At 35.2% G+C, this 19,240-nt stretch overlaps 1 protein-coding gene and 1 pseudogene across 1 annotated transcript in view; one reads left to right on the top strand and one right to left on the bottom strand.

Annotated features, from left to right (window-relative positions):
• Positions 1–452: 452 nt before the first annotated feature.
• LOC118985036 (60S ribosomal protein L7a-like) lies at positions 453–1,503 on the bottom strand (annotated as a pseudogene).
• A 173-nt stretch (positions 1,504–1,676) lies between these two features.
• CUNH1orf185 (chromosome unknown C1orf185 homolog) overlaps positions 1,677–19,240 on the top strand; it is a 37,227-nt gene continuing 19,663 nt past the window's right edge. The window contains exons 1-2 of the mRNA XM_037043354.1: positions 1,677–1,692; positions 10,823–10,928. Coding sequence (XP_036899249.1) covers positions 1,677–1,692; positions 10,823–10,928 — 122 coding nt within the window. The remainder of the gene's footprint in view (positions 1,693–10,822; positions 10,929–19,240) is intronic.

The following is a 19,240-nucleotide window of genomic DNA, read 5'->3' as shown; positions in this document are numbered from 1 at the left end:
GTTTTGGTACCAAGGTAACACTAACCTCATAAAATGAACTGAAGTGTTCTCTTGTATTAAAATTTTTGGAAACTCATTAGAATGAGTACTGTTTTAATATTAATTCTTATTTAATACTAATCCTTAAATATTTGTAGACTTTAACCATTGAACCCACATGGACATGGAATTTTCTTTGTAGGAAGAATTTTAACTGCAATTGCACTTTCTTTAATTGATGTATATCTATTTGCGCTATTTATTTCTTGAATAAGCTTTGGAAATTTATTTCTTTTGAGGAATTCTTCAATTTCATGTAAGTTGTCAAATTTGTTAGTATAGAATTGTTCATAGTATTGCCTTACTGTTCTTTTATGATCTATAGTAATGTCACCTCTCTAATTTCTGATGTTGGTAATTTTGCCCTCCTTTCTTCTTTTTGAAGAAAAAGTATACACTTCTTCAGTATACACTTAGCCCAGCTTAGTGGTCCATTCTTTAGCCTTTGCTTTTTCCAGCTTGGCAATGCAAGCCACGGACTTTGGGCCCAGAGCATTACCTACCCAGTGGCAGCAGATCTCTTCATATCTGTCATTGTAATTCACCCAAATAGCTTCCACCGGCTTAGCTAGACCTTCTTTGTCTTCCAAATTAACCTGTGTGAAGGTAATGATGGTGTAGGCCTTCCTGTGTACTAGACACTGGGGTCCGGCCCTCCCCTTAGTAATACAATGGGGACTGTGCAATCACTACCAGCTGCAACTTCTTGTTCTCCATCAAGGTTGTGGCAGTGTTAACCTCTACAAGAAGGACAGGTGGCCTCTTATAGGGACATCCCCTTTGCCAGCAGCTTTTCTCAGCCCAAGCCAACAATCTCTACTACTTCTCTTGTTTTGTCTCCAGTCTGTGCTTTTGGACAAGGTTAGGTAGGTGAGTAGCTGTTTGGCACACTAAATGCCTGGGTGAACTGGTTAATTGCAGGAGGCACTTTCAGACTCTTACAGAGAACATTCCTTTGCCTCTGCAGCTGAGTGTAGTGGGGCCATTTGACAAAGCAGGTGAGGTCCCCTTTGGGCTGGATGTTCGGTCCAATGCCAAAATTTGAGGGTCTTTTTTCAAACAAGGGATTTACCATCTTCCTGACCTCCTGCTTCACAACATCAGAGGCCAGTGCCACCTTTTTCCCTTTAGCCTCTTTCCTTTTGGTATCTTGGGCAGCAGAAGAGACCCTTTTTTTCTTTTTATTGATGAGTCTAGCTAGAAGGTTATCAATTTTATAGATCTCAAAGAACCAGCTTTTGGTTTTATTGATTTTCTCTATCGTTTTTCTGTTTTCTGTTTCACTGATTTTTCACTTTAGTTTTTAGTTTTTTTCTGTTTATTTTGGGCTTAATTTGCTCTACTTATTCTAGTTTTTAGGATTGTTCACACATTGTTTTCTAATATTGAAGTTTTTTGGTATAGATATTTTCCCAAGTACTGCTTTAGTGGCATCCCACAAATTCTGATGTGTTGTGTTTTCATCTTATTTGGGTAGAGTGTCAGTTAAATTCATGATGACTCGTGGCTTATAAAGTTCCCTGGGGATCATCTCCATCTCAGTTAAACCTAGAGAAAAAAAGAACATGGAGAAAAGTGCTTAAGGGCTTTTTATGACATCACTTCCACTCAAATTCCATTGGTTAGAATTCAGTCACATGGCTTCACCTAATGGTATGGGAAGCTGGGATATGTAGTCTAGCTTTTTGCCTGGGAAGAAGAGGAAAATGTATTTGGACAAACAGGCAGCAATATCTCTATTTTCTGGAAGACCGTGTATAAGATAAGAAATACTTGAATCATGGGTATACAGTAGAAATTGTAGAGTTATTGGGGCCTGCTTTTTCCTTTGGGGGAAATTTTATAACTGCTGATTCAATTTAATGGATACATGTTCTTTTAGGTTTTCTAGTACTTCTTGAGTCACATTTTGTAAGTCATTTTTTAGGTATATATAATTTATTATAAGTTTTAAAACAGCATAAATTCGTTAAAAGTATTTTATTATTTTAATCTCTGCTGTTTGTTTTTCATTTTTAATATTGTTTACTTATGCCTTTTTAATTTGGTTAATCTTAGTAGAGGTCTGTCATCTTATTATTCTTTACCAAAAATCTTAATTTGCATGTCATTAATTTTTGTTATTTCCTTCCTCTACATTATTTAGGCTTATTTTTATGGTCCTTTTCAACTTGTAATTTGAATGCCAAGCTGATTATTTTTCAGATTTCCTTTCTAATATATGCATTTAGTGCCCTTGAATTTGGCTCCAGGTTTGTTATTGCAGATATTTATAGAGAATGCTTTCATTTTTGGTTCTACATATTTCCATTAATTTTTTCTTTAACACATGAGTTATTTACAATATGATTTTAAATTTCCACAAGTATGGCAGCTTTAGGGTATGTATTAGGTTATTCATAAAATTAATTCCAAAATTAATTGTATAATTTCCAGAGAATGTGATGTGTGTAACAATGATTCTGTAAAGCTTGTCTAGTCCTCCTTTATAGCCTGATATATGCATGGTGAGTTTGAGATAGCTTACCATTTATTTTGCTATTAATTCCTTGCCACATTATCTTAATTATTTCTTATTCTAATTCTGTGTGATAGATAGTATGACTCTCATTTTTCAAATAGGACATTAAAATCCAGTCAACATAATAACGAACTTTCCAAGTTTTTAGATCTAGGTAGTCTGATATCCGTCGAAAGCGACACCCGCTGAAACCATCGTTGCAGCCAACTCTGTACGCTGGTTGCATATGAGCCCTGCTTATTCTTCATGATAGATTTTGAAACCTCCGGGCAAGGATTCATTCTTATTTAAATGGGTTTTTATCCCTCACTTGGTGCCTCCAACAATATTTCACACATATTGGTGTTCAATAGATGTGTGTTGGACTGAAGTAAACCTGAGCCTGAAATCTGGGAAAACCTAAAAATATGTAATAAATGGGTAATTTGTGAATACTCAAAAAATAAAACTGGATTTGTAGTTCTGGTATAATTGCAAAAAATAATCTGAAAACACTTCAGGTATATATATCCATATATCCATACATCTTTTAACATACCTATCTAGATATAGAGAAGGGATATTTATTTATTTATACCTAGATATAGATATATATGTTAAAGAATATATGGGCAGAGAAAGAGAGACTCACAAAGGCAATAAAGGTATAGACAGAGAAAAGGGAAGAAAACAAAGTGAATTTAGGTTACTAATACCAAGACAAGAGAGAGAGTGATCAATAATGATGTTTTTATTTTTGTGTCAAGTTATTTCATGACCTTTGAGATAGAAGTTGTGAAGAAGTAAAAAATTTTCATTTTAAGAGTTTTGGCTGCAAATGGTAAGAAGAGGATCAGTTGTAAGCTGGAGAGTGCTGTGGGTAAAAAGAGAGGGTTCTTTTTGTTGTTGTTTGTTTGTTAAGATGGAAGAGTCATGACCTGGTTTAAGACAGTCTCTATAGCTGTGTCTTACTCATTCCATAAGATTCAGCTCAGTTATTATCTCTAGGAAGCCATTCCTGCACTTGGTCAAATTGCTTCTGTTGTCTTAGCATTGTCAATAGGCCATCATAGACTTCGAATATTTTAATGAATGTATCAGTTTAAATATCTTGTCCTCTCCAGACTGTAAACTTTATGATCAAGTGCTTCTTATCTTTGAATCACCAATTCTTAGCACTGATTTAACAGAAGAAAGTTATCAAATGATGTTTAAATAAACCATGGAGCCATTTTGTTCTTTCTCCTATCCTTTTATAAATCTTTCTGTGTCTGCATTTTCTTTTTCTTTTTTCTTTTACAATCCCTGTAATACTTTTTAATAGCAATTATTCTTTTTTACATAACTAAGCAACATACTTGTATTANTGCTTCTGTTGTCTTAGCATTGTCAATAGGCCATCATAGACTTCGAATATTTTAATGAATGTATCAGTTTAAATATCTTGTCCTCTCCAGACTGTAAACTTTATGATCAAGTGCTTCTTATCTTTGAATCACCAATTCTTAGCACTGATTTAACAGAAGAAAGTTATCAAATGATGTTTAAATAAACTATGGAGCCATTTTGTTCTTTCTCCTACCCCTGTAATACTTTTTAATAGCAATTATTCTTTTTCACATAACTAAGCAACATACTTGTATTATTCATTTTTTAAAACATTTTATTTATTTATTTTTTAGAGAGGGGAAGGGAGGGAGAAAGAGAGGGAGAGAAACCTCTTACACGTTCCCTACTGGGGACCTGGCCTGCAACCAAGGGTTGTGTCCTGACCATAATTGAACCAGTGACCCTTTGGTTTGCAGGCTGGTGCTCAATCCACTGAGCCACCCCAGCCTGGGCTCATTTTTGTAATACAAACATCTAGCCAGTGCCTATCATTCATTCATTGGCTATTGAATTATTTCTTGAATAACTAGTCATTCTAAATTCTGAGACTACCATAGTGAAAAAAAAAGACTTATCCAGAGACAATAGACAATAAACCAATAAGTACAGAAGATTATTTATGATAGTAATTAATAAAAACAAAAAAACATGGTGATATGATAGAATGACTGTTGAAAGTGAGGCATTACTTTAGTTAGGATACTTAAGGGCAGAATCAAGAAAGTAAAACTACTTTTGTATATCAGGAATTACATATGAACCTTAAAAATTTTTTTTGGTGATTTTTCCAATATACTCAAGGTAGAAAGTTTGGATATAGAGAAAAGTCTGGAATGGAACATTATAACTATAAGTCCTTATTCCAGGAATAACTAAGGTTAATTATTTTCCTTATACAAATGTTTCTCCCTTTTTCTCTTTTAATAAATTGAGATCATATAGTTTTCATATTATTAAATTATTTGAGAAAATAAAAGTGAAAATAAAATAGATCAAAAATAAAAAACATCTAAGTATCACCTACTAAATAAATATTTTTGGTCATATAAACTTTAAATTTTTAACTTTTTAAAGATATAATACATTGTAATGATAAGTTTGTTTTATTTATAATCTCATTTTCCTCATTTTCTCTCCAGACACAACTAATATGAATTTGGTATATTTTAATAGTTTTGCTGGATTAACATTTCAAAAATACTATTATTATATGTTTTCTTTTAATGTGCATAAATGACATTAGTTCATAACTGGAATAATGGAATATAAATTTTTAGAAATTTCTTTTTTACTGCTCATTAATTCTGGTTTTTAGTTTTATTCATGCTGGCACAAATAGATCTAGTTTATTTTATTTATAAGTCATTCATGTTAAGCTTGATGAACTTTCACTGAATACGTCTATGCAACCAGCACCTAGTATAAGAAACAGAACATTAACAGCCTCTCTGAGCTCTTCCTGATGTCTGTGTTTGAACTTTATGTCTACCTTCTTTTGCTCAACGTTGTTTATGAAATTAATTCATGTCATTATGCATATAGTTATTCTTTCTTATTGTTATATAATATTCTGTTTTCTCAAATCAATTCAACTTTGTATTTTTCTTAAGATTTTTTATTTATTTATTTTTAGAGGGAGGGGAAGGGAAGGAGGAAGAGAGGGAGAGAAACACTAATGTGTGATTGCCTCTCATGCATCCCCCACTGGGGACCTGGCCCCCAACCCAAACATGTGCCCTGATGGAATCAAACCAGAGACCTTTTGGTTCAAAAGGTGTATAGCTCGGTCCACTGAGCCACACCAGCCAGGGCCAATTCAACTTTTTAAATTTATTCATTCAACTATTAATGGGTATTTGAGCAGTTTCCAACTTGTGGCTCTAAAATAGTGAGGCTATAAACATTCCAATACATTTTTTTGTTAGTATATGTACATTCTTCAGTTTGGTACATAGGTAAGAGTCGCTGGCCCTGGGATACACATATGTTCAGCTTTACTGATAGTGCCAAACAGTTTTCCAAGGTATTACACAAAATTACACTCCCGTCAGCACTGTTTGAGAATTCAGGTTTCTCTGCTTCCTTGGCAACCTGATATTTTCTGTCCTTTTCATTTTTAGGCTTCATACAGAGTTGTCATATTATCTCATTGTGGTTTAATTTACACTTCCTTGATTATTAATGAAGTTGTCATGTGTTTCTTGGCTATTTAGATATTCTCTTTTATGATACCTTTATATATTTAGCATTCATATCTTTTTTCTAAAAAATCTAAAGATATTCTGTGTCTATTCTTCACTCAATCTACATAAGGACGGACCTTAGCAATTTTTAAATTACTACTGTTCTGTCCCTAATTGTATGCCTTTAAGTAAGTTACTTAACCTAATTTTGCTTGTTTCCTCATCTGTAGAGTAGAAAATAATAGTATTTAACTCATAGAGTTGTGAGAATTAAATAAATACATATAAAACACTTCAAACAGTGCCTATCATGTAGTATTTGATCTATAAATGTTAGATATTATTGTTGTTTTTGGTGAAAGGATATACAATATGTGTCAAGGGGACAGAGTAGATAGAGTACAGAAATAGATTGACACAAATATAGCTAATTGATTTTTGACAAGGATGCAAAGGCAACTCAATGAAGAAAATAGTGTTGGACCTATTTCAACTTTTCAACAAATAGTGTTGGACCACTGGATATACATATGAAAAAATAAGAACTTGATTCATACCTTTCACCTTATGCAAAAATTAATATAAAACGAGTAATAAATTAAATGTAAACATAAAACTATAAATATCTTATAAGAAAACATAGGAGAATATCTTCATGACCTGGGTTAGGCAAAAAATTCTCAGATAAGACTTAAAGAAAAATCCACAGGAAAAAAGTTGATAAATTGGATGTTGACAAAATAAAAAAGTTTTTTTCTGTGAAAGACACTTAAGAGAATTGGAAAGACAGCCACATAGTGGGATAAAATATTTCCAAATCACATATCTGATCAAGGACTTGTATCCAGAAGGCCTGAAGAGTTCTGAAAAGTTAGCAAAGATTTAAACACGTACTTCACTGAAGAAGATATATGGATGGCAAATAAGCACATGACAAGATGCTCAACTTCGTTATTCACTAAGGAAATGAACATACAACCACAGTGAAAAGCCACTATACAGGCATTAGAATGGCTGGAATAAAACTGGGAATATGAAGTGGTGGCAATGATACAGAGCAGGTGGAACTATTGTATATTGCTGGTGGGAAGGCAAGACAGTATAGCCACTCTGGAAAGCAGTTTGGCAGTTTCTCATAAATTTAAATATATACTTCCTACCTGACACTCCTGAAATAAGAACTTATATTTAAACAAATATCTGTATGCAAGTGTATAGTAGCTGTTCCCCTAACAATGCCAAACTGGAAACAAATGTCTCTCAACATTTGTTTGTTTTCTGGGGAGTAAACAAACTGTGGTGCATCTATAAAATGGAATGTTAGTCAACAATAAAAAGAAATGAACTGTTGATACATGCAATAACAAGGATGAATCTCAACTGCATTATGCAAAATGGAAAAAAGCTAGACTCAAAAGCCATATGTTGTATAATACCATATATAAGAAATCTGGAAAGGCAAAATATAAGGTTGGAGAATGTGAATGGAAAATAATTAGTGGTTACCAGCAGTTAGTGCTTGACTGCTTACAGGCAGCTGAGGAAATCTGGGGCAGTGGTGGGGGAGACGATGGAAGTGTTCTGTAAGTTGATTGTGGCAATGATTAAACACTCTTTGTATTTACCTGAACTTAATAAACTGCAAACACATATACAAAAGTGAATTTTACTATGTGTAAATTTAAACATTTTTAAAGTAAAAATCTTAGATTGTATCTCTTTAAACATTGCTTCTTGGCTACTTCTCTATTCTCTCTTTTGGAACCCTTATTTGCTTCATGTTACATTCTCAATATTTTCCAAATATTATAATTTATTTATCATATATTTCTTTCTTTATGTAACTGGGAAATTTTCTCAGTATTATTACTTATTTAATTAATTATGTTCAAAGAAGAGTCTACTCCATTTTAACATTTTTGAAATTTTTATTTCCAAGATTCTTCCTTAGTTCATTTTTGGTCTTTTATTGGTGCTTCAGGACTCCCTTCTCTAAGAGACTTTGGTAATACTGTCATTCACTGTGCCAGAGAGTGGTTTGGTCTAGACCTTATCTCAGTGATTTTCTTTGCTTCTTCTAGCTAATCCCTGCTTCCAGATCTAGTATACCTGTGGTTTTAGTCCCTACTTATTTCTCTGTTGTTTTTCTTCTTTTTCTTCTCCATAGAGAGCTTTATCTTATACCTGAGTACAATTATATCTTTACATTTTTTATTTTTTAAAAGATTTTATTTATTTATTTTTAGACAGAAGGGAAGAGAGAGAGAAAGAGAAACATCAATGTGTGGTTGCCCCTCATAGGCCCCCCACTAGGGACCTAGCCTGCAACCCAGGCATGTGCCCTGACTGGGAATCAAACCAGCAATCCTTTGGTTCACAGGCTGGCACTCAGTCCACTGAGCCACATCAGCCAGCGGCTATCTTTAAATTTTTTAAATGTGGGTTTAACTATCTTGCTGTTATTGCTTAATACTATCTGACATCTTATACCACTACACATCAGTGATTCTCAACTAGGGCAATTTTGCCCACCTTCCAGAATACATGTTAGTGCCTGGAGACACTTCTTGTACAATGCACAGAACAGTTCCTACAACAAATTATCTGGTTCAAAACTAAAAATGGAACTGCCTTTTGAACAGCAATTCCACTGCTGGAATTATATCCTAAGAACTCTGAATCACCAGTACAAAAGAACCTATGCATCCCAATGTTCATAGCAGCATAATTTACAATAGCCAAGTGCTGAAAGCAACCTAAGTGCCCATCCGTAAATGAGTGGATCAAAAAACTGTGGTACATTTATACAGTGGAATTCTATGCAGCAGAAAGAAAGGAGCTCCTACCCTTAGTGACAACATTGATGGAACTAAAAAACAGTATACTAAGTGAAATAAGCCAGATGATGAAAGACAAATACTATATGATCTCACCTATAAGTGGAACCTAATCAACAAAACAAACAAGCAAGTAAAGTAAAACCAGAGACACTGAAATAAAGAACAAATGGGTAGTAACCAGAGAGGAGTGGGGAGAGGGATAGCAGGGGAAAGAAGGGGAAGGGCTATCAAGGAATATGTGTAAAGGACCCCTTGGATAAAGCCAAAGGGGGTAGGATTGAAGGTGTGGGTGGATGAAACAAGGAAGAGTGATGGGGAGAAAATGAGACAACTGTACTTGAACAACAATAAAAAAAAGATTGATAGTGTTGAGGTTCAGAAACCCTGCACTAAATTAAAGAATACTATAAATTTCTCTTATGATATTATCCTAACACATTTTTTAACTGTTTAAAAAATATTTTATTTATTTATCTTCAGAGGGGAATGGAAGGAGAGAGGGAGAGAAATATCAATATATGGTTGCCTCTTGTGCGTCCCCTGCTGGGAAGTGGCCTGCAACCCAGGCATGTGTCCTGACTGGGAATTAATCTGCAATCCTTTGGTTCTCAGGCCTGTGCTCAACCCACTGAGCTACACCAGCCAGGGCATGTCCTAACTCATTTAATTGACTTCATTATGTGAGGCATTTAGAGGTTTTTTTGTATTATAAATATCATTTTGATTATCAGCTTTATATAACCTTCTTAATACCATTAATTCTCAAATGTAGACATTTCTGAACCAAAAGAAAACTAAGATTTGAGAGGCTGGAAATTAAGGAAAAAACTAAGATTCTTGGAAGCTGGAAATTACTTAGGAAACAAAGTATGAGAACAGTCTTTATCATGTCATACGCCTAGTGGAACTTACAATATATTTATATATAAAGATCTTCTGTTAATTTTATGCTTTTAACCCCCTTTCTTCCCCCAAATAATATACTCTTAGATTGTTGTAAGGCTCTTCGAGCTCTATATAGCCTTCTGTGAATGCTTTCTACAGAGCTTGCTTTCTGCTTAGGTAGCAGATTTCAGAATCTTAATGAATATTTGACCACTCTGACTACAGTTGCCTTTTTAAATTCCTTTTTCTTTTTGTACATACCAGTATTAAGGCTATCGGTGTTAAGATAATAGAATAAACAGAGAACTGGCTTTAATTTGCTACCTAGCCTTAGTTTAGTTACTTCTCTTACCTGGGCCTCAATTTTAACAGCTGTAAAAAGAAGGAATTATACCTGTAATTCCTATGGGCTTTTTCAGTTATAGACCTGTGATAAGCTTCTATTTTATATTGCTTTTATTTAGGTTTGGCTATCATCTTTACTGTTCTTGAGAGAAAGCATAGATAAAACATTTAAAAATTCCTAAGATCTTTAAAAATTCCTTATACTTGTTCTTCATTTCCCTCATCTAACTTTTTGTAGTCATTGATAATCAAAATCTTAAAATGAAGTGTCTTATGTTGGAGGGCTGCAAAGTGTGATACTAGAAAAATAAATTCACAGCAGGACAGGGACAGGAGAAAACTAGATATAAGAAAAAAAGGAGGTGACAGCTGTGTGAAAAGAAGCAAAACCTAGGTCTCAAATCCTGGCAGGCTGACAGAAATGCACCCTGGACCCTAATCAGCATGAGGCCCTGTGTAATTCTCAAACTCAGGGTCTTGAAATTTATTAGAACTGCACAGCAGCAGAATTCAGGTCTCTTGACTTCCTAGTTAATATTTTAACACACTATGTAGTATCATTTGAAATATTGTATCATTTAATTTTACCTGGAGATTGAGGATACATGCATGAAATATTCTTTTATAATTTATTTGTATAGGTTCTTTTTATCACTTAACCTATTTTCTGGCTGCTGGGGCTATTACTTTCGGAATTGGTTTCTTTGCTTTGGGATCAGCTTTATGGTTCCTGATTTGCAAACGAAGGTAAGATTTATCAGAGTATTTTACTTTTTCTCTTTTAAAAATCCAATGAAAGACTTTTTCAAATGGCAGTAAATTTAAATAACTAAAATAGTATTGCATCTGTAATTTGAAGTTTGGTTATAGACCCTTTGATTGGGAGGGAAAGTTTTCCATGTTTAAAGTGGCCTGTAAAGGGAAGTCCTAGTAGTGTAATTGTCCAGATGGTATAATAACAATCATCAAGCATTACAATTTTAAAAAATGATGGTATCTATTGTATTCTCTAGAAGACATATTTTGAATTATAATATAAAGCTGGAAATTGTTTTAAATTTTCACTACTAATAGTTAAAAACATAACTGACAGGAAGACTCCCATTCTTGAGAAGACACTCAAGAAAAGAGCTATAGTCTTTGGCCAGAGAGAAAAAAAAAGTTACTTGACACCTCAGTTCTTTTCAACCTTAAAGTTAGGTGTTTTTTTTTAATTAAATTTATTGAGATGGCATTGATTAATAAAATGATGCATGTTTCAGGTATACAGTTATGCATGTTTCAGGTGTACAGTATAATACATCATCTGTATACTGTATTGTGTGTTCACCATTTAGTGCTTCTGGCATTTCATTTTTGTTTCAACTTTTCCACATTGGCAAAATGTTTAACTTTGAGGTTAAAGGAGACAAGTCCCCTTTTATCACCATTTGTCTGCAATTTACACTATCCTACCTCCCCACACTTCTCTTTCCCTCTGGTAATCACCAGAGGGATTGTTGTGTGGGTCTATATGTTGCTTTTTTAGTGGGGCTTCATCCCTTCAACTTTTTCACCCAGCCCCCTACTTCCAACCCCTTTCACATCTGTCAGTCTGTTCTCTGTGTCTAGGAGTCTGTTTCTGTTCTATTAGTTTATTTTATTCATGAGATTCCACATGTAAGTGAGATCATACAGTACTTGTCTTTCTCAGACTGGCTTATTCACTTAACATAACAGTCTTCGGGTCCATCCATGCTGTCACAAAGGGTAAGATCTCCTTTTTATGACTGGATAATATTCTACCATGTAAAGGTACTACAGCTTGTTTATCCACTCATCTACCGATGGGCACTTGGGCTGCTTCCAAATCTTGGTTCCTGTAAATAATGCTGCCATGAACATAGGGTTGCATATATTCTTTCAAATTTGTGTTTTGGGTTTCTTTGGGTATACTCCCAAAAGTAGAATCACTAGGCCAAAGGCATTTCCATTTTTATCTTTTGAGTAAGTGCCACGCTGCTTTCCAGAGTGGCTGCACCAGTCTGCATTCCCACCAACAGTGCACAAAGGTTTTTTCTCTGCATCCTCACCAGCACTTGCTGTTCGTTGATTTATTGATGATGGCCATTGAGATAGGTATGAGGTCATATCTCATTGGGGTTTTAATTGGCATTTCTCTGATGATTAGTGATGTTGAATATCTTTTCATATGTCTATTGGCCATCTATATGACCTCTTTGGAGAAGTGTCTATTCAGGTCCTTTGCCCATTTCTAATTGGATTGTTTGTTTTTTGGTTTTGAATTGTATGAATTCTCTATAAGTTTTGGATAGTAATACCTTAACAGATGTATCATTGGCAAATATGTTCTCCCATACATATTCTCCCATTCAGTGGGTTGTCTTTTCAATTTGTTGATGGTTTCCTACGCTGTGTAAAACATATTTAGTTTGATGTAGTCCCATTGTTTATTTTTCTCTTTTGTTACCCTTGCCTGAGGAGATATGCCAGAATTACAAGTGTTGGAGATTTTATGGCCTATGTTCTGTTCCAGAATTTTTATGGTTTCAAGTCTAACATTTAGACTTTAATCCACTTGAGTTTATCCTTCTGTATGGTATGAGAAAGTAGTCTAGTTTCATTTTTTTCTTCACATTTCTGTCCCAACACAATTTTTCCAGCACAATTTATTGACTGCACTGTCTTTACCCCATTGTATGTCCTTGACTCCTTTGTCAAATATCAATTGACCACACAGGCAGGGGTTTATTTCTGGGCTCTGTATTTTGTTCCCTCAATGGAAGTCTGTTTTTATGCCAGTACCATGCTGTTTTGATTACTATGGCCTTGTAGTATATGAGGGGGGACCACAAAAACCCCAGAATTTATTTATAAAAAACTGTGTGTTTATTCTTACACACTTAAACTTCAGTCACTTTCAAAGTACTCTCCATTTGGTGCAATACACATATCAAGATGTTTTTTCCACTGCTCAAAACAGTTTTTGAGATCATTGATTTTGATGCCATTTAGTGCTTCTGGCATTTTTGTTTCTTTGTTTCAACTTTTCCACATTGGCAAAATGTTTAACTTTGAGGACTATTTTCATCTGGGAAAACAAAACAAAAGTCACTCAGGGGAAGATCAGGTGAATAGAGAGGGTGGGGCATGGGGGTCATGCTGTTTTTGGTCAAAAACTGCTGAACACTCAGTGCAGTGTGGGCAGATGTGCTTGTAAATCACCCATCATGAAATGGGCAAGTGGGTTGAAAGAGTCCTCAGAAATAATTCACTGAAGCTAAGCACAGCCTATCACAACAATGCCAGCTGGTACACTGATACTGATGGGTTTCTAGAACACTCACCTAGTGAGGGAAGCCTGTATTACAGTGGGCCTGCCTCCAGAAGATAATTCTGGCTTTTGGGGGGTCCCCTCTGTTACTTTGATATCAGATAGCATGATTCCTCCAACTTCGTTCTTTTTTCTCCAGATTGCTGTGGCTATTCAGGATCTCTTATGGTTCCATATAAATTTTTGGAATATTTGTTCTAGTTCTGTGAAATATGCCATTGGTATCTTGATGGGAATTGTGTTGACTCTGTACATTGCTTTGAGTAGTATGGACTCTAATAATGTCGATTCTTTCTGTCCATGAACAAAATATATGCTTCCACTTCTTTGTATCTTATTCAGTTTTTTGTTCAGTGTCTTATAATTTTCCAAGTATAGATATTTTGCCTCCATGCTTAAATACTACTCCCAGGTATTTTATTTTGATGGAATTGTAAATGGGATTGTTATCTTAATTTCCCTCTCTTACAGTTCATTTTTGGTGTATAAAATGCAACTGATTTCTGGATATTTATTTTGTGTTCTGCTACTTTACTGAATTCATTTATCAGTTCTAGTAGTTTTATGGTGGAATCTACTAGATGGAAGTTTCCACCATGAATCTTTAGGGTTCTCTATAGTATAGGGTTCTCTACTTTCGTATCATATCATCTGCAAATAATTACAGGTTTATTTCTTCCTTTGGATGCCTTTCATTTGGATGCCTTTCATTTCTCCGTGGTTTTCTGTGGGGTTTTTTTTGTTGTTGTTGTTGTTTTGTCTGCTTGCTGTGGCTAGGAATTCCAGTACTGTGTTAAATAAGAGTAGTAAAAGAGGACATCCCTGTCTTGTTCCCGATCTTAAGGGAAACGCATTTAGTTTTGCCCATTGAGTATGATGTTGGCTGTGGGTTTGTCATATTCAGCCTTTGTCATGTTGAGGCATGTTTCCTTTAGTTCCACTTTTCTGAAAGGTTTTTTTTAATTATAAATGGGTGCTAGATTTTATCAAATGCTTTTTTTGCATCTATTGATATGATTATGTGTTTTTTATTTTTTACTTTGTTTATGTGGTATATCACATTAATTGGTTTATGGATATTATACTAACCTTGCCTCCCTGGAACAAATCCTATTTGATCATGGTGTATAATATTTTAATGCATTGCTGGATCTGGTTTGCCAATATTTTGTTGAGAATTTTAAAGATTTTTTTTTTAATTTTTAGAGAAAGGGGAAGGGAGGGAGAAAGATGGAGCTAAACATCAACGTTTGATTGCCTCTCACATGCTTCCTATTAGGGACCTAGCCTACAACCCAGACATGTGTCCTGCCTGGGAATTAAACTAGTGACCCTTTGGTTTTCAAGCTGGTGCTCAATCCACTGAGACACACCAGCCAGGGCCTTGTTGAGGATTTTAGTATCTATGTTCATCAGATACATTGGCCTATGGTTTTCTATCTTTGTGATGTCTCTCTGGCTCTGGAATTAGATTAATGATGTCCTAATAAAATGAGCTTGGGAGTCTTCCCTCTTCTTAAATTTTTTGAAATAATTTTAGGACAGGTGTGAGTTCTTTTGTGAATGTTTGGTAAAATTCACATCTGAAGACTTCCAGTCCCAAATTTGTGTTTCTTGGGAGTTTTATGATACTGGTTTAGTTCCATTTGTGTAATCAATCTACTTAGGTTGACTGATTCTTCCTTATGCAGTTTCATAAGATTGTATGTCCAGGAATTTATCCATTTTGTCTAGATTGTCCAATTTGTTGGCATATTTGTTTGGAATATTTCCTTAAAATCCTTTGTATTTTGGGGGTGTCAGTTTTTACTTGTCTGTTATTTCTGATTTTTTTATTTGGGTCTCTTTTTCTAGATGAGTTTGGTTAAAGGTTTATCAATCTTGATTATCTTTTTAAAAAATTAGCTCTTGGTTTTATAGATCTCTTGTATTGTTTTTTTAGGGTCTATTTCATTTATTTCTGCTCTGATCTTTATCATTACCTTTCTTCTGCTCACTTTGGGCTTTACTGTTTTTTCCCCCCAAGTTTCTTTTAAGTGTAAAGTTAGATTGTTTATTTGAAATTTTTTTCTTTCTTGACATAGGTCGGTAATACTATAAATTTCCCTCTTATGACTGTTTTGGCTGAGTATCATAAATTTGGGTTTGTTGTATTCTCATTTTATTTATTTCATGGTATCTTTTTATTTCTCCCTTGATCTCATTGTTAATCAATCCATTGTTTAACAGTGACATGTTATTTAACCTCTGTTATTTAATCTCTGTTTAACAGTGACATGTTATTTAGCCTCTGTGTTTTGAGTGTTTTTCAGTTTTTATCTTGTGATTGATTTCTAGTTTTATAACATTGTGGTTAGAGAAGATGCTTGCTTGATATGATTTAAGTCTTCTTCAGTTTATTGATATTTGTTTTGGGTCCTAACATGTGGTCTCTCCTAGAAAATGTTTCATGTTTACTTGAAAAGAATGTATATTCTGCTGCTCTGGGGTGAAATGCTCAGAAGATATCAATGAAATCTGTCTGATCTAGTGTGTCATTTAAGGCTGCTGTTTTATTGTTGATTTATTTTTGTCTGAAAGCCCTGTCCATTGATGTCAATGGGGTATTAAAATTCCATACTATGCCCTAGCTGGTGTGTGGCTCAGTGGATTGAGTACCAGCCTGTGAAAAATTTGCCAGTTTGATGCCCATTCAGGGCACATGCCTGGATTGCACACCAGGTCCCCAGTAGAGGGCAATTGAGAAGCAACCATACATTTCTGTTTCTCTTCCTCTTTCTCCCTCCCTTCCCCTCTCTCTAAAAATAAATAAATAAAATCTTTTAAAAAGAAAAAGAAACATACTATGACTATATTGCTGTCAATCTCTCCCTTTATGCCCATTAAAATTTGCCTTACTTATTTAGGTGCTTCTATGTTAGGTGCATATATGTATGTGTACAGGAGTTATATCCTCTTGTTGGACTGCTCCTTTTATCACTATGTACTGTTCTTCTTTGCCCTATTATAGCCTTTGTTTCAAAGTTATAAGTGTCATATATAAGTATTGCTGCCCCACCTTTTTTTCTTTGCATTTCATGAAATATCTTTTTTCATCCCTTTATGTGTATCTTTCATTTTGTGGTGGGTTTCTTGTAGACAGCATATACATGGCTCTTGTTTTATTATCCATTCAGCTATTCTATATCTTTTGATTGGAGCAGTTAAGCCATTTACATTTACAGTGATTATTGATAGGTACTTACTTACTGTCATTTTATACTTTTAACTATGTTTCTCTGTTGTTGTTTTCTCTTTTAGACCTCCACCTCTTCTTTCCTTCCTTCCTCCTCCTCATCCTCTTTTTCAAGGCTAGTTAACATTTCTTGTAATACTGGTTTGCTATTAACAAACTCTTTTAGCTTTTCTTGTCTGGGAAGCTCTTTATTTCTCCTTCAAATTTTAGTGATGGCTTTGCTTGGTAAATTAGTCTTGTTTGTACATCCTTGCTTTTCATCACTTTGAATATTTCATGCCAAACCCTCTGGCCTGAAATGTCTCTGCTGAGAAATCAGCTGTCAGTGTTATGGTAGCTCCCTTGTAGGTAACTGTGTTTCTTTTACTGTTTTTAAGAATCCCTCTTTGTCTTTAACCTTTGCCATTTTAATTGTGATGTGTCTTGGTGTGGGCCTCCTTAGGTTTATCTTATGTAGGACTCTCTGTGGTTCCTTGATTTGTGTGTCTTTTTCCTTCACCAGGTTAAGCAAGTGTTTGGTTATTAATTCTTCAAATAGGCTCTTGATCCCTGGCTCTCCCTTTTCTCCTTCTGGTACCGCTGTAATGAAGATGTTGTTACACTTCATGTTGTCCACAAAAGTTACTTAAACTATCTTCATTTTTTTAATTCTATTTTTTCTTTTTGCTGCTCTGATTGGGTGTTTCCTGCTACTTTGTCTTCCAAATCACTGATTTGAATCTCTGCTTCATTCAACCTACTGCTTATTTTTTCCAGTGTATTATTTCAGATAAAGTATTCTTCATTTATGACTGTTTTTTATGGAATCTATGTCTTTTTTCATGCTTTTGAAATTCTCACTAAGTTGTTTATAGTTATCACTGTGTTCCTGAAGCATCCTTATAATCATTTTTTTCAACTTTATATCTGATAAATTGCTTGCCTCCATTTCATTTAGCTCTTTTTCTGGAGATTTCTCCTTTCATTTGGGGCACACTTCTTTTTTTAATGGTGTTTTATGGATTATGCTATTACTATTGTCCTAATTTTTCCCCCTTTGTCCACCTCCACACAGTAACCCCCCTTCCTCAGGCAATCCCCATGCCATTGTTCATGTCCATGGGTCATGGGTATAAGTTCTTTGGATATTCTATTTTTTACACCCCCATAGCTATTCTGTAACTACCTATTTGTGCTTCTTAGTTCCCTCACCTTTTCACCCATTCACCCTCTCTTCCCTTCCATTTGGCAACCTTCCAGTAACCAACTTCTTTTCTTTTGCTTTTAAAAGTCTCTCTTTGTCTTTAACTTTTGGTCTTTTAATTATGATGTGTGTTGGAGTAGGCCTCTTTGCAACCATCACAATTTGGACTCAGCGCTTTCTGGACTTCCATGTCTATTTCCTTCACCGAATAAGGGAAGTTTTCTTTCACTATTTTTTCAGATAGATTTTCAATTTCTTGCTCTTTCTCTTATTCTGACATACCTAGGAGGTGCATGTTGGGCCTCTTAAAGTTGTCAGAGGCTATTTATACTATCCTCATTTTTTTTGGATTATTTTTTTCTTACTGTTCTGATTGGTTGTGTTTTTCTTCCTTATATTCCAAATCATTTATTTGATTCTCAGCTTCATCCATTCCACTGTTGTTTCCTTGTAAATTGTTCCTTATTTCAATTACTGTATCCTTTGTTTCAGACTGGGTCTTTTTTTATGCTGCTGAGGTCCTACTAAGTTCCTTGAGCATCCTTATAAACAGTGTTTTGAACTCTGCATCTGATAGATTGCTTATCTTCATTTTGTTTAGCTCTTTTTCTGGAGTTTTGATCTGTTCTTTCATATGGGCCATGTTTCTTTGTCTCCTTATTTTGGCAGCCTCCCCATGTATGTTTCCATGTATTATGTAGAGCTGCTTTAACTCCATTTTCTTGGTAGGGTGGCCTAACGTAGTAGGTGTCCTTTAGAGTCCGGTGGCACAACCTCCCCTATCACCCAAATTGGGTACTCAAGATGCTCCCTTTGTGTGGGCCGAGTATACCCTTTTATAGTTGAGCCTTGGTTGCTGTTGGCAGATCAATGGAAGGCATTTACACAGGCCAGGCAGCTACAAGAACTGGCTGTGACCACTGACCACCAACTTCCACCTTCTGTGGAAGATCAGCTGTGTGGGGCCAGGATGGTGGTGCTCCAACATGTTCTGTAGCTGTCCACTTGGTGTGTTGGTCCTGGGGTTTACTGGGTGGGTCAGGCCAAGGTCAGCTCCCACCTGTATTTTGCCCAGGTTCACCCTGCCTGAGCTGTAAAACAATCTAGATGGCTGCCATTTGTGCCGGGCTTGGAGATTCCCAGGTGAAGCCAAGCTGTACCTTTAATCTGGCTGCTATTAGGGCTCACTACAGCCAGCTATTGCTTGTTTGATAGGATTTAGGAGCCAAGACCAGCTGTTCTTATGGAAAAGCAGCTTGGGTGGGCTTATAAATTGGGAAGGGTGGAGCCTCTGTGAATCTCCAAGG

The sequence above is a fragment of the Sturnira hondurensis genome, unplaced genomic scaffold (assembly GCF_014824575.4).
Source record: "Sturnira hondurensis isolate 20B ecotype Veracruz unplaced genomic scaffold, ASM1482457v3 Scaffold0004068, whole genome shotgun sequence".
Lineage (NCBI taxonomy): Eukaryota > Metazoa > Chordata > Mammalia > Chiroptera > Phyllostomidae > Sturnira > Sturnira hondurensis.
The sequence above is the reverse complement of the archived record's forward strand: the minus strand, read 5'-3'. Positions and strand labels throughout refer to the sequence as shown.